Source organism: Festucalex cinctus, chromosome 5, assembly GCF_051991245.1.
Source record: "Festucalex cinctus isolate MCC-2025b chromosome 5, RoL_Fcin_1.0, whole genome shotgun sequence".
In the NCBI taxonomy this organism is placed as follows: domain Eukaryota; kingdom Metazoa; phylum Chordata; class Actinopteri; order Syngnathiformes; family Syngnathidae; genus Festucalex; species Festucalex cinctus.
In genome coordinates this window covers 11,410,564-11,426,065 of record NC_135415.1, presented here as the reverse complement: position 1 = coordinate 11,426,065, position 15,502 = coordinate 11,410,564, and the positions used below count along the sequence as shown (strand labels likewise).

General features: G+C 39.5%; 1 protein-coding gene across 2 annotated transcripts in view; it reads right to left on the bottom strand.

Annotated features, from left to right (window-relative positions):
• LOC144019389 (transmembrane protein 132C) overlaps positions 1-15,502 on the bottom strand; it is a 188,292-nt gene that overhangs the window by 84,482 nt on the left and 88,308 nt on the right. For both annotated transcript variants that reach the window (XM_077522413.1, XM_077522414.1), the window contains one exon: positions 7,284-7,427. In XM_077522413.1, coding sequence (XP_077378539.1) covers positions 7,284-7,427 — 144 coding nt within the window. The remainder of the gene's footprint in view (positions 1-7,283; positions 7,428-15,502) is intronic.

Genomic DNA, 15,502 nt, shown 5'->3' with positions numbered 1-15,502 from the left:
GTATGATTTTATTCTATTATTCAGTTTCTTTCAGTAATGCACGACAGTTAAAGATGGCTCTAATTTATAAGTGTTTCCCAGTCATAATAAGGTTTTGATATTTGGGGGAGGTGTTTATATTAATAGCATAAATGCACATGTAAAGGTAGAAACTAATTTGAGTGGCATTTTATACTCAGATCTTATCAGTTATGCCCCAGTTAAAGGTGCATCTAATTTACCAGTTTCTTTCCTTGTCGAAATCGTTTGATATTTGAGGGAGGCATTTATTTTGATAGTTTGAATCCGCATGTAAGAGTACAGTAGACTACTTGCGTGTCATTTTACATACTCTGATTCAGATCAATAATTTGCCGTATTTAAAAGTGGAACGAATTGACCTCAATAGATAATTGAGGAGAGGCTTTTTGTCTGTAGGAGAAAATAGGGAAATACATCGTCTATTAAATTTCCAGGCCTACCAGGTTTTCATTTGTGAAGACGGGTAATTCTCCTGTTTACTTTTTACTCAGTTGCCAAAAGTATGAGGTATCTATTTGAATGAAGGTGCCTTATTGAAGGAGGCATTTATTATTTATACATATGCATGTGTAAAATTACAACAACCGAAGGACATTGGATTCATTTCCTTAACTACTGCATCAGTAATTTGACACAGTACAGATATTGTAATTACCTGCTTCCCATTATTAGGTTTTGTTACGTGGAGAGAGGCATTTATTTTTTCCAAGTAGAAAGTTGAAACATTTTTAGTGTACATTTGAATATTTGGAGAGAGGCATCTCTCGGAAATACTGAAATAGATTCATCACAAATTCCAAACATCTGATTTGAATGAAAATGTCCTCTTGAGAGAGGTGTTTATTATGAATATACCTTTATATATTTGGGGAGAGGCATTTATTGAAGTAAATGCTTTAAACATGGCTGCGACTTGTAGACGTGAAAAACTGCAGTAAATTGTTAGAAATTCCAAGCATCTACTGAAAGGAGGTATTTATCATGAGCGAACTTTTGAATATTTGAGGGGAGGTGTTTATTTGTTTAAATGGAGGTGACCAATTGTGACATGGCCACAATTTGGCGCTTCATGACGAAATGTGTAAATAATTACTCAATTTCCAAGCACATTTTATTTAAGGGAGGGATTTCATGTCAGTATAAAAGAACAGAGCATAACATTGTAATAGAAAAGGAGGACAGGCAAGGAGTGGAATCTCATTTTTACACCTTGAGCCCGCGCTGGGGGAGGGTCTTAGAGAATTAGCGTTACACCTCGCTCGTCCTGCGAGGATGGCGCCGAGAACATGGCGGGTCCCACGTAGGTCGCTTAATTATCCGCCACATGCTGCGACGCCTCGCTCCCGGGGGGTGTTTAACAGGGCGAGGGACGTTGGGAGCGAGGCGTTGAGAAATGGGGTATTAGCGCGACGGGACTGGCTGGCGTGAGGGTTATTTAAAGTGTGACCTAGAAAAAAAATATATATAAGAGTATATTCGTTATGTGAATATTTGCGTAGTGACTTTATCCTACGTGTGTGATGGAGTGTGCCCAGGTGGTTCGAGGTCATTGCACTGAGCGACAGAATGATGCTAAGCTAGCGAACGGCTCGCCTACCGGAGAGAGGTAATTAGCCGACGCGGGTCAGAGCTCGGGGCTAGCGTCGAGGGGGATCGGCTTGTATGGGGATGGGGATGTGGGGGGCGTGACTTTGTCTTTGTATCGCATGTATTCATTTGCATGAATGTGTAAATAATTTAATAGAACACATTGCTAGTTGAGGGAGGCGTTTATTATTAGTAACGCTTGAGAAAAACTGCTGAGTGTATTCTGGTAAGTAATAATGTGAATGTGTCACAGTTAATTAACTTAAAGGGGAACAATTTGCCCATGTTTCCTTGCCATTCAAATTTTAATATTTGGGGAGAGGCATTTTTTTTTTTAACTAATAAGTAGTATGAATGCCTGCATAAAGGTAGAACTACTCTATTGGGTTTATTTCATTGTTTAATAGTGCAGTACAGTCATTGGTGGAACAAATGACCCGTTTGTTTCCTCACTTCCACATTTTGATATTTAGGGAGAGGCATTTATTTTTGCTCTCGTGGACAATGTACGCAGTTACTAAGTTACTGACGCATAGGTAATACGGCGATATTTAGCACATTTTTTGGAATTCTTGGCGTATGACTCTTTAAATAAAGGTGTTTTTGTTCTGATTCTCATTTTGATCCCTTTGGAGAGGTATTTATTTTTGCTCTAGTGGGCAATGTACGCAGTTAGTAACTGAGACATGGGTAATACGGAAATATTTAGCAAATTGTTTTGGAATTCTTGGCGGATGTCTATTTACATAAAGGTGTCTTCTTGAGGGAGGAGTTTTTCTGACTCTCATTTTGATCCCTGGGGAGAGGCACTTATTTTTGCTCGAATGGACAATGTACGCAGTTACTAATTGAGACGGGTAATACGGAGATATTGAGCAAATTTTATTTTTTGAATTTTTGCCGTATGTCTCTTTAAATAAAGGTGTCTTCTTGAGGGAGGTGTTTTTTCTGATTCTCATTTTGATCCCTGGGGAGAGGCATTTATTTTTGCTCTAGTGGACAATGTACATAGTTACTAAATGAGACAGGGGTAATACGGAGATATTGAGCAAATTTTATTTTTTGAATTTTTGCCGTATGTCTCTTTAAATAGGGGTGTCTTCTTGAGGGAGGTGTTTTTTTCTTCTTCTCATTATGATCCTTGGGGAGAGGCATTTATTTATTCAGTTGGACGACACACTACAACTGATTCAAACACAGCCACAATTTGAGGAACTACAGAAATATTGAATATATTGACTAGTGCGTATGAAGCTAGAACCCCAATAAAGGGTTTATTTTCATTAACTATCAATATAATGACACATATTTTAGTGGTTCAAATTAATTGACTGTTTCCTCATCGTCCCATTTAGATATTTGCAGAGGAGTTTATTTTTTTTTCAGTTGGATGTCTTTCATGGTTACTAATTGAGACTCAGCTAATATTTCCCTAGATGATGAAACATCAAAATATGTACTTGATATATTTTAAGGCAGAATTAATTCAGGCATTTATTTGAGGGAGGCACTTTTCACAGCAGTTACTATTTGTGTAATCATGTATTCTTGTATCTGATCAATAATCAGGCTTGTTAAAGGCTTAGCTAATTGCCCATTTGTTTCCTCGCAGACACATTTTGATATTCGCGGAGAGGCATTTATTTGTTCAAGTGAATGTTGACTCATGGACTAAAGACCACTATTATGGCATCAAGAGTCTGCATGAACAAAAGTGTTTACATAAGAGCAGCGTTTATCATTTGCACACATTTTGATATTGGGGGAGAGGCGTTTATTTGTTGAAATAGATTATGAATTGACACTATGTGGCTTCATGTGGAAATACGGAACTATTTACTCAATCGGGAACTAACTCCCCCCACGTCCACATTTTTTTTTTTTAAACTAACGCCAGGGGCAACCTATTGGAGGGCGAGGCATTCATCGCGCATCCCAAAAAAAAAAAAAAAAAAGACGGCTCAAGTGTAGCGAATGTGAACTTGAGACGAGGTGAAGGATGTCACTTAGAATGACAGGAAGTTGAAGGCGACGCGTCCCCGAAGAGGAACGTGTCCAGCCTCAGCACTTTTTTACTTGTGAGAGTTTGAAGGCATTATTAACGCCGCCCTCCCAAGAAATGTGCATGAGCACCCCTGGGGTGCGTTGAGACGGAGGGATCGAGTGCTGCCTTCAAGGACCCTCCTTGTCTGTCTCATTTGAATGACTTGATCAGCGCATGGGTCTTAGTCTTAGTCCACATGTTTCCATGTCATTTCAAGAAACATGAAAAGTTGACAAAATTTTTTTGCATTATTTTTGGAACCTGAATTAAAATTGGCTCAACATTACACAACGTTTGTGAAATTGTTGGAGTGAACGCTTAAAACTCAAAGGCAAAGTGTTAAGAATTGATCGTTTTTAATATGAATGAATGGTTCATTTGCCTTCATTTTAACTAAAAAGAACAAAACATTTACGTATAGTGAATGAAATATTGTTTAGTGCAATACAGATTAATTTATTGCTTGTGTTTGTTTAAAAACTAAATGGCAAGAGGACCTTAAAAAAAAAAAAAGTAATAATTGCACAGTAAATCACAAAATTGGGTCCAATATTGGGTATATATATATATATATATACATATACATATATATATATATATATATATATATATATATATATACACACTTATATATATTTGGGGTGGAGAAAAAAATCGATATTGCAATATATTGTTGCGCTCTCTGTTGCAATAAATTATCGATACACTGACGGTAGATATCGATGTAATGTGTTCAGTTGTGCAGTGTTGTTATAAATGTTTATGCACTTCAATTTGTCTCACAAATTTGTTTACAGTTATAAGGCTAAGAGGCAGTGAGGCACTATGCAGAAGTTTTGGCATTGAATAAATGCAGAATTAGACATTTTCATTTTTAAGGGCACTTGTTGGCTTTTTTAGTCACATATTGTGATATATTGCAATTTTTTTTGACAATATATAAAAAATCGTCGATATTGTGTATCGTGATATCGATATCGTGAGCCAAATATCGTCACAGTATCGAATTTTGGTTTACCCGTATTGTCCCACCCCTAATATATATATATATATATATATATATATATATATATATATATATATATATATATATATATATATATATATATATATATATATATATATATATATATATATATATATGTATATATATATACACATATATATATATATATACACATATATATATATATATACACATATATATATATATATATATATATATATATATACATATATATATACATAAATATATATATATATACATAAATATATATATATATACATAAATATATATATATACATAAATATATATATATATATATATATATATAAATATATACATAAATATATATATATATATATATATATATATATATATATACACACACATACATACATATACATATGCATGTGTGTGTGCAGCCTAGCCTACACGCTAACGGGGATTAGCATACGGTGGCATGCTTGTTCATCAACAAGTCGGTGTGTATCGAAGGATTTGTTCCGAGCGGGGATGGAGGCATGTGATCAATTCCCACGCTCATTCATAAAAAAAAAAAAGTGCTAATATCTCATTAGAGATTAATATCCATCAGATCCTTTTAATTAGCCAGCCAGCCCACACTGTCGCACTCGCTCAGCGTCTGTGTGTGTGTAGGGGTGTGTGTGTGTGTGTGCACATATTTCACACCCACCTCGTCGTCAAGCTCTCGTATAATTAGGAATGTGTGTCTGGTCTGTTGTGTGCCTGTGTGTGTTCTTGTGCAAGTGCGCATGTGTGTGCGTGTTACACCCACCTTGCCACCAAGCTCTTCTTCTTCTATTGTGTTGTGACTATACGACTATTTTTCGATTGTCATTACTTTACCGTCATACCGAGAATGCGGATCGAGCATGATCTCGGAAATAGATTCTATGTTGAGCTAAAACGTCTTGATCTCCCCACTTGAGGCTCACATCCTAAAATCGACATCCTAGATCTCAGTTTCATACTTGAACCGCGTTGTCTGTCCAAATCCTGGATTCACGTCTAAATCCTAGATCCAGATCCCAGATTTACATCTAGTCTACATCCTTTGTTGAGCTACATTCTAGATCTACATCCCAGATCTGTATTCCAGTTGGTATCAAGAGTTTCAGGTGTACATCCTAGTTTCCCCCCTCGATCAACAGATTCAGATCCTCATTCTAGATCCGCATTCCTTGATCAATATCTGTGATTTGCATGCAAAATCCAAATTCTTCACCCACATCTTTGATCTGCATCCTAAATCTGCATTATTGATCTCTATCCTAGATCCCCTTCCATAGTTACACATCTACACTTTTATTCTAGACTGAAATCCTAGATCCGTACACATCCCAACTGTCTCTACCTTCTAGAACCTCTAGACCCACAGCCTTGAAGTTTACTGAGATTCAGTTCAAAACATCCTATAGACACACTTTTCTGAACCACATCCTTGATCAAAAACATAGAACTCCATGCTTGATCCACATCTACACTTACATTCTAGACCAAAATCCTAGATCCATATACATCTCACCCCTCTCTACATTCTAGATCTTCTTGTGCCACAGCTTGAAGTTTACTGAGATTCAGGTGAAAGCACGCTTTAGACACATTTTTGAACCACATCCTTGATCAGAAACCTAGAACTCCACGCTTGATCCGCAATCCTTAGATCCACATCCTAGATATGCATCCAAGATCCAAATCCTTCAGTCACATCTTAGATCTGCATCCTAAATCTGCATTATTGATCTCTATCTTAGATCCCCTTCCACAGTTACACATCTACACTTGCATTCTAGACTGAAATCCTAGATCCGTACACATCCCAACCCTCTCTACCTTCTAGAACCTCTAGACCCACAGCCTTGAAGTTTACTGAGATTCAGGTCAAAGCGACCTATAGACACATTTTTGACCCACATCCTTGATCAAAAACCTTGACCTCCATGCTTGATCCGCATTCTGGGATCTCCATTCTAGATAAGTGTAGGAATAATTGTAAATAACTGTTTGCTGCGATGAAGAATTGCTTCTGTTTGGAATGAAGAATGCTTTGCTCTGCTCCCCGCTCACATTCACATGTGCTGGCTATATGTTATCTTTACAGAAGATGATTCAAGAGCACAAAAACAAGAACATCTAACCTGAGTCCGCCTGTCGTCTGTTTTAAAATGATTGCCAACTTGACCACACATGTACTCAGCAATCTTCCACTCGCATGCATACACATAAACAAACAAGTACACTGTGTTCCAACTATGCCTTGCATTTGCATTGTTAGGATTAGAACATCCATGTAACTAGGGGCGTGGAAACCAAACAAGAAGAGAGGGTGAGGAGAGGACTTTTTTCAAAGTGCAGTAGTGAATTGTATCAGTCGGTTCCTCTCCTTTCTCCTTGAAAGCCTTTGAACATCTTCGATCTAACTCCTACACCCACAACGTAGAACCACTTCCGAGATTCTTTGATTCCCATTCTAGATCCATATCCTAGATTTGCATCCAACATCTAATGGACAGGTTCAAGCTACTGAAGTAAACATCCCCGGCACATTTGCAACATTTAGCAACACCCCGTTCGGAAACAATGGGACACTGCCCATGCGTCTCCTACCTGGCGGTGGCGATAGAGGACGACTTCCTCTGGCACATGACGGCCAGCGAGCCTCCGCCGGGCGCCATTTCCTGTTTGATCTCCCAGGCCACCAGGTCGCTGGGCTTCACCGCCAGGAAGCTGATGCCCGACTGGAACCACACCCTGCAAACGCCCACAAAACACACGCCAGTCAGTGCTGATGCTAACGCAATGCTAACGCAATGCTCACGTGGCAGGGTTTCAAATTAGCATTGCAAGCCAGGGGTTAGGCTTTCAAATGAAAAGTTTGAAGACAGGGTTAGGGTTTAAAAGACAGGTTTTAAGGAGGGATTGGGGTTTCAAAATAAGGGCTTGGAGCACAGATCAGGTTTCTAAATGATGCTTTCAGGACAGGGTCAGGTTTATAAGCAAGGGTTAGGGTTTTCAAAGTAAGAGTTATTGTACCAATTGAGGACTTCAAGTAGGGATAGACCGTTTGTCGACAAATATCTGTATCGGCCTTTTGACCAATCTGAAGGCCGATAAACCTGGTATTTCAAACATATTCAGACAATCTTTCACCATCCAAGAAGATCTTTTGAAACTTTATGAATCCTGATGAAAATCCCAAATTAGCTACATTCGCCTGCATTTGTTGCACAGTGAGATACAGGAAGTTTTCATTTATGGATCTATTTAAATTTCCACTTTATAAATAATGATGCTGACACTGGGGAACTCCCTACACTTTTTATTTTTAAAAATAAAATGGAAATGGAAAATTAGAAAACTTTAGGGAATAATTTACTTGTTTAGTATTTAATTTAGCTGCTGATGACCCTGGAAGCTCCCTGCAATTTTTGTTATAATTTTTAAATAAAGCTGTTAATATAGTTTAAAACTAAGAAAAACTTTTTTTTTATTTTGACACTAATATTTTCTCTTCTACTGCAAATGAATATCGGCTTGAAATATCGGTAGACGTCCTCCTTGACTACTAATAATCGGTTTCAGTATCGGCCTTGAAAAAGCCATATTGGTCTATCACTAGTTTCAAGCCCAGATTAAGATTTGATGACAGACAGGTTTCAGGTTTCAAATGACGATATAAAACAACGATTGCTGTTTCAAGCAAAGTTTAACTTTCAAAATAAGGTTTCAAAAAGTGTTGGGACTAAGCTAAGATAACTGTTCCAAATTCTAATTTCAAGGCAGTTTGGGGATTTTCAGCCAATGTAGGAGTTTCCAATTAGGTTTTCAAGGCAAGACAAAAACTAGTAAATTGGTTAGGGTCTTAAGCAATGGTTAGAGTTTCAAAATAAGGTGTTAAAGGTAACGTTAGTGTTCCAAATGAGGGTTTCAAGCCTGGGTTCAAGCAAGGGTTGGTTGGTAAGGTATCAAACTTGGGGTTTCAAGGAAAGACATTTTCCATTTTGGGTTTCAAAGAAATATAAAAGGTAATGTTTTAACATAGAATTAAGGTTTCAAATTGGTCTTCAGAACAAGATGAAAGTATTTTTATACAATACATCTGCTTCAAACATATCTACTTGGACGGCAAACTAAAATGTCTCCCCGGATTCTTGAGTTGATTTGGATTCAAGACACAAGAAGCAGCAAAACAATGTCATCATTATTCTTCTGCTTGTTGTTATTTTTATGCGCATGTTGATTCAAGTCTTGCCAAATACATCACGCGCACGCCTCCTCCTACTTCCACTTCCATCATTTCCTATAGGGGGGAAACGGATATGAGTACCTACCATTCAACAACACTCTCATACAAGTCAATGAATACTTTTCAAAAATGACTCATTAGTGCAAAGAAAACACTTTCTTTGATGGACACAAAAAAAAAAAACATTGCTCTTTAAGTGGTTAGTCAACTTCCTGCAGCTTACACAAGCGCACACACAGCTCCTTCAATATTTCTTATAAAAAAGAAAACGAGGCTGTTTTGCTCACTTTAAAGACCTTCAATGTAAAAAAACGTAAAGCCCTTGAGATTGTTCTTATCGGAACAAAAGAGGGACACAAGCCGGCAGCTGTATGTTTGATATATCGTATAACATGTTTTGTACGTAGAAGAACCTGTATCCAGGGCTGGACTGGCCATCTGCAATACAGGGCAGATGCCCGGTGAGCCGATGTCTTTACGGGGTCGATGTGATGATATTCAATTATTATTTTCCTTCATTTTACCCCAAGAGACCAGCCCGCAATTTGAGGGAGCAGCCAATTAATCAATTTACAATATAGAGAGCAAACTAAAATGAACTTAAATCAAAATGCCAGAGTCGATTATTTGGACCAGTTCAGCCCTGTCTGTATCATATGCTATATAACATTTGTTTTGCATGTGATATGTTTTAAATATAGTAGAATGACTGCTATAAACATATACAGTTTAAAATAAGTCACCATATTTAATACGTGTTTCATATTTGATATGAAATGTGAATTATAAAGAATTAGAGTTGGGAAGATACGCGAGCCTTCTTGCTCTGAAGCAACCTTTTTTTTTTTTTTTGTCCACTTTCCAGGCTTCTTGCAAAAGTGCTCAAAAACGGCCGTATAGGAGTACGAATATTCTGCCAGTCTCCAGTTTTGCATGACAATGACTGAAGCAGTTATGTAAAGTTTACTACTATGGTTGTAGTTTATTCTCTCGTATCATACGAAGAGCTCTCCATGGTACTGGGAAGAAAAAAAAAAGAATATAAAAGCATGAGTCTTTGTGAGTTGCTCTGTATGCTAATAGCGCACCGCTAATCTAAAAGCTCAGCTCAAAGGTTAAAACAGTCGCCTGCTGCGGGAAAAGATGCGGCGCATCGGGGTTCCATTACTGTCATTTAAAATAAAATAAAAAAAAAAGCTCTGAATTCTCTCATTCGCTGGCTGTTTTTCAACAACACTTCAAACTTGCTTATGCGCTCACACAGGCGCTCACACAGCCTGGCAGCTGCCGACAATCCTGCTCTTCACGCGCGCGCAAACGCGACACAACACGTGCGTAAGTGGCATACTTCAAAAAGGCTGCAAGAAGACGTATTGATTGAAAATAATGCAGCCACATTACCATGCAAAGACAAAAGCATCACAGAGACTGAAAACTCCACAAGAACGCAAGTGAAAACAACACAACACGTCATCGCTGCGCCCAGATAGCACAAAAGGCACGTGCATGAGATGAGAGCAATCTGATTGGACACTTGCGTGAAAATAATGCCTCACAAACTGCTGAAATCACACCTCAGTTGAAAAGCAAAATGCTAAATAAAAACAAACAATGGAGAAAACCAGATCTGAAGATTTTTATTCAAAAGGAGATTAAGGGCAATTGGACACGCTACAGCGAAAAGGAGACTGCAGAATATAATATTGCAGCAAACACTATCATATATCGGCATTAGATAGCAATTTAAATGGCAAATACAAAAGAAAACAAAAATCTACATTAAATGAAAAAAAAAAAAAGGAGCATCTTACAATGTTTTTATCCAAGTTGAGATTGAGGGCAGAAAGACATGAAAATGTCATAATGAAAATGGAGTATAATGCTACTGCTAACAGGGTAAACAAAGTTTTTCATACATTGGCTTAAGATAACAACACCACTGCAGTATGAGGTTCCTCTCAGATTTATCCGAGAAGAGAATGACGGCAGCAAAGAAATAGAACACTTCAGCAAAGCCGAGATTGTAAAGTGTAATTTTGTATCTTAAAGCAGAGGCAATATAGACGCACTAACAAAAAAACGACAGTTGGCAAGAAAGACTTATCCATGAGGAGACAGAGGGCAGTAAGATAACGTAGCGCAGCAATGCTGAGACTGTGGAGTATAAGTGGAGACTATGGAGCGTAATACAGCAGATCATGTGAATGTGTTGGAACAGGACATGCTAAGATACAACAATAATGGAGGGAAATGAAGGTCTCTTATCTAAGACTTGAGAAGACTTGAGGAGACTTGAGAACAGCAAAGTGGAGACTTCTAAAACTGTCAAATCAAAATGTATGTTTGTCAGAGAAAAAAACTATGCTAACAAAAAACCACAGTGGACGAGACTGAGGATCTCTTATGCTTTATCCGAGAGGAGACTGAGGACATTAGGCCAACGAAGCGGCACAGAAAAATGGAGAATGTGCAGTACAAACGCTGAAGCTAACGTTAGCATTGTGAGACGGACACTTTGAGAATGAAGATTTGCTGATTTTTAAGCCAAAAAGAGGAGACAGAGCAACAGCGTTAGCTTGCGTGCCATCGGATGTGCCCACACCACAGCCAATGAAGCACTTTTTGAAGGCATGCGAGGCAAAAAAGAAGCCATCTTGAGCGAGGGCGTGAAGAGGGCGGCAAGTGACAGCGAGACGAATGGAGACAGAAGAGAAAATGACAGGACGGCGGCGGCGACCTTTCCCAGATGCACGAGCGACGGCTAAACAAATTGACTCGCTGCTTTTCTCTGCTTTGCTTTGCACGCCGGCGATTGTGTTTGACGGACAGGTCGGACCCTCCTCCTGCTGTCTGTCCGTCCGTCTCCTGCCCAGGTGTTGTGCCGTGATAACAGACGTCCTGCTTCAATGCTAACATTTTCATATTTACTAGAAATATAGAATAGTAGGTGACCACCATCAGACCTCTTCAGTCAGTTAACCATATGTTTTGTACATGATTGGACAGCTAAATGCTAAAATGGTGGCCTCAATAGAGCCGTCATTTGTTGTTTAAATGAATTCCCTAAAAACACCAAACTCTGAAATAATCCAAAACTTGAGCAAAGGCTAATCCTAAAATAAAGTCAACAAGCCCTAATCTTGACCACAATCCTATCCATAACTACTCCCCAACTTTAACTAAAACCAGAAACCCTAATTCCAACCACTAATCCCAACATATAACCCTTACTCTAACAGTCACCCAAAACCTTTGATTAGAATGTTTGTACCCTAGACCCAACCCAAACCTTAACTCTATTTGTAACCACTACCCCTAAAAACTGTACTAAAACCCAAACCCATAACTTTAATCTTAAACTAACTACCCTGAACTCTAGCCCTCATCCTAGACCTCGACTTGAACATTGTCAACATAAAGTAATTCCGAAGCATATTCCCAAAACCTTAACTTCCCTAAAAATATTTGTAAACCCTAATCCAAACTAAACTAACAAAACTTACTTGAACCATAATCCCAATTTCTGAATGTCAAAATGATGCCCCTGGGTTAACACCAACTCGAATCCCAATTTTAACTCTGACGCTTAACCCATGACCCAATCATTGAACTTCAAGACATAAACACAACCCCTGACCTTACCTAACCCTAACCTCCATGCCAAATTCTAAACTCTACTCCTACGACCTAACAACCCACCAGACACAGATCTTTAACTCTAAACCTAAGGCCGGACACGAACTACAAACTCCAACCCAGAAATTTCACTAACCACTAAATCTAAATTCTAAATAAACTAATAAACTCTAATCCATAAAGTCCATAAGAAGGTTTTTTTTTTGGGACTGTAGTGACAATTGCCTTGAATTGACATTCTGACCTGGCTCAGATCTGTTGTAATTTGTTGGATGCAGTTCCAATTGTTTCATGACCCTATCATGAAACTTTAAGCCAGAAACCCAACCCCTGAACTTAACCCCATGCCAAATTCTAACCTCTACCCCTACGACCTACAAACCCCCCAGACTCAGATCTTTAACCCTAAACCTCAGGCCAGACACGAATTACAACCTCCAATCCAGAAATTTCACTAACCACTAAATCTAAACAACTAACAAAATCTAATCCATAAAGTCCCTAGAGGGGGCGCTTTCGAAGGTATTTTGGGACTGCAGTGACAATTGCCCTGAATTGACATTCTGACCTGGGTCAGATCTGTTGTAACTTATTCCACAACCTGATCCTGATCATTGTAACATATCAAATTCAAGATATCGCCGAAAAGATTGTGCACTTGAGGCAAACTGTTCTGTCTCCAGACTTTGGAGCCGTCTCCTCCTGGAAGGTGCACTTGGCATCCCCTCACCGCTCCCCCGGAATCCTTTCAACATACACCTACTCGCTGCTCTCATCCCGCTCGCACCTTCTTTCTCCCTCCCTTCCCTCCGAGTCCCTCTCGTCTTCATCGTCTTCTTCTTCTTCCCCCGTAACTCTCGCTTCCTCCCGCTGTGCCGCTCTTACGTAACCGCCACACAAATGCTTCCTGATCTTGACGGCGCTCAGTCTGACAGGCTGACAAAGAAATGACTTTGCTGATGCTGTTTTCCAGATAAGCCCTTTCACACTGAGCTGGTACCAGGTCCAAAAACCTGTGCTCATTTTTAACCATGGGACACACTGAAAACAGCAACAATGGAGGAGCATGAGGATCTCCTGAGTTTTATCCAAGAGGAGACTAACGACAGATAGGGACGCTGCAGCAAAGTGGAGACTGTGGAGTATAAAACTGAAACTGATGGGGTAAACCAACATTAGCTTGTTTTGGAACAAGACGTGCCCCTCAAATAAAGCAAAAATGGAGGAGCATAATATGCTCTTGAGGTTTACCCTAGGAGACTAAGGGCAACACGGAGGAGACTGTGGAGTAAACACTGCAGCTTACAGGGTAGACCACCTTCGATAGCCAGTGTCAATACATGTCAACATAAGAACAACAATGAAGGGAAAGGATTAAGGTTCTTCTGAGTTTTACCCACAAGGAGAATTAGGGCATTGAGGAGCACTACAGCAAGGTGAAGACGGCTACATCTGTAAGAAAACATTAGAACTAAGTACAGTAAAAAAAAAAAAAAAAAAAAACATACTGCGGAGGAGAATGAGGGTCTTCTGAATTTGATGAAAAATGAGATTATGGGCAGCAAGGGAACAGAGCGCTGCAGCAAAGTGGGAACTGTGGTGCACAATACTACTGATAACTTGATAAGCTAATTTAAGCATGTATCCGAACAAGCCACCTCAAAGGAAGAGAACGAGCATCTCTTTAGTTTTACTAAAGAGGAGACTGTGGGCAAGAAGAAAGAGGGGCACTGCTGACAGAGTTCAGACTGTGGCGCAGAATAATGTAGCTGTGAGTTAACCGGGCTGAAAAACAACAAGAGACAATAGAACAAGAATCATGATTTTTTTATTTTCCTCACTTAGAGGAGACTAAGGGCAGCCATGAGCCATAGTAATGCACTAAAGTGGAGATTGTGGCTCACAGGCTAAGATAACTTAGCTACAGATATGAATGACGGTGAGCCCCATGAGAAGGCCAAAGGCAGGAAGGAAACGGCGCTCTGGAGCAAAGTGGAGACTCTGGAGTCTACTACTGCAGCTGTAAGCAAAGCTAATAACCGCTACATGTGCTTTTGAGCCAGAAAAAAAAAAAAAAAAAAAAACCCTCTCCTGTGGCTTGTGATCCAATCTTCCCGTTTAGGGCGTGCAATGTAGTCCAGTCGAGCGTTGTGGCGCCCCGCCATGCCGGACGGCTCATTAAATGCAGCCTGCCTCTTAGCGCTCTCCACTGGAGGACTCATTACCACATTCTTCTTCTTCTTCTTCTTCTTCTTCTTCTTTTTCTCCTTCTTCTTCAGCTCTAATCTCTGCCTAATAGCGCACACACACATAGGCTCTGTAACACACGCAGCTGTTCAGCGAGATCAATCCTTCGTTTTGCCGTCTCGGTGGCCCAAAAGTGAACATTTTTGCGGACTCTGATTAGACGCGAGGGCAGCGTGACGACGCGCCTGCTGGGCCGGGAGGACGACGAGCAGAAGAAGAAGCAAAGTGATGGCAGGAAATAACCTCGTCGCTCACGATAATCACCAACGTCAACAGTACAAATACATACAAACAATACATGGATGTCCGTTTGTGTATACGTGTAACTATATGAACGAGTATAATATAGTTCGGGTGCATGTGTGCCTTGGTATTTGCTACATTCGAGGGCCCATACTGTTATGATCTGGGGTTGGATCCCAAAAACGCAGACACAAATAAGACTAACTATTTATTCACGCCGAGAGGTGTGAAACAAACTTGACTAGACGAGAAACAACAAGAGTTGCACAGAGGGACAGAGGTAATAATCCGACAAAAAAACCACACCCTTCTCAGATAGGCTTATATAGACAGTGAATCGATCTGATTGGTTGTGGCTAGACGTGTTTATGTACAGCACTTTGTATATAGCAATGCCTGCTCTTTAAGCGTTTTATAAATAAAGTTTAGTTGAGTTGAGTAAGCATTACCCTTC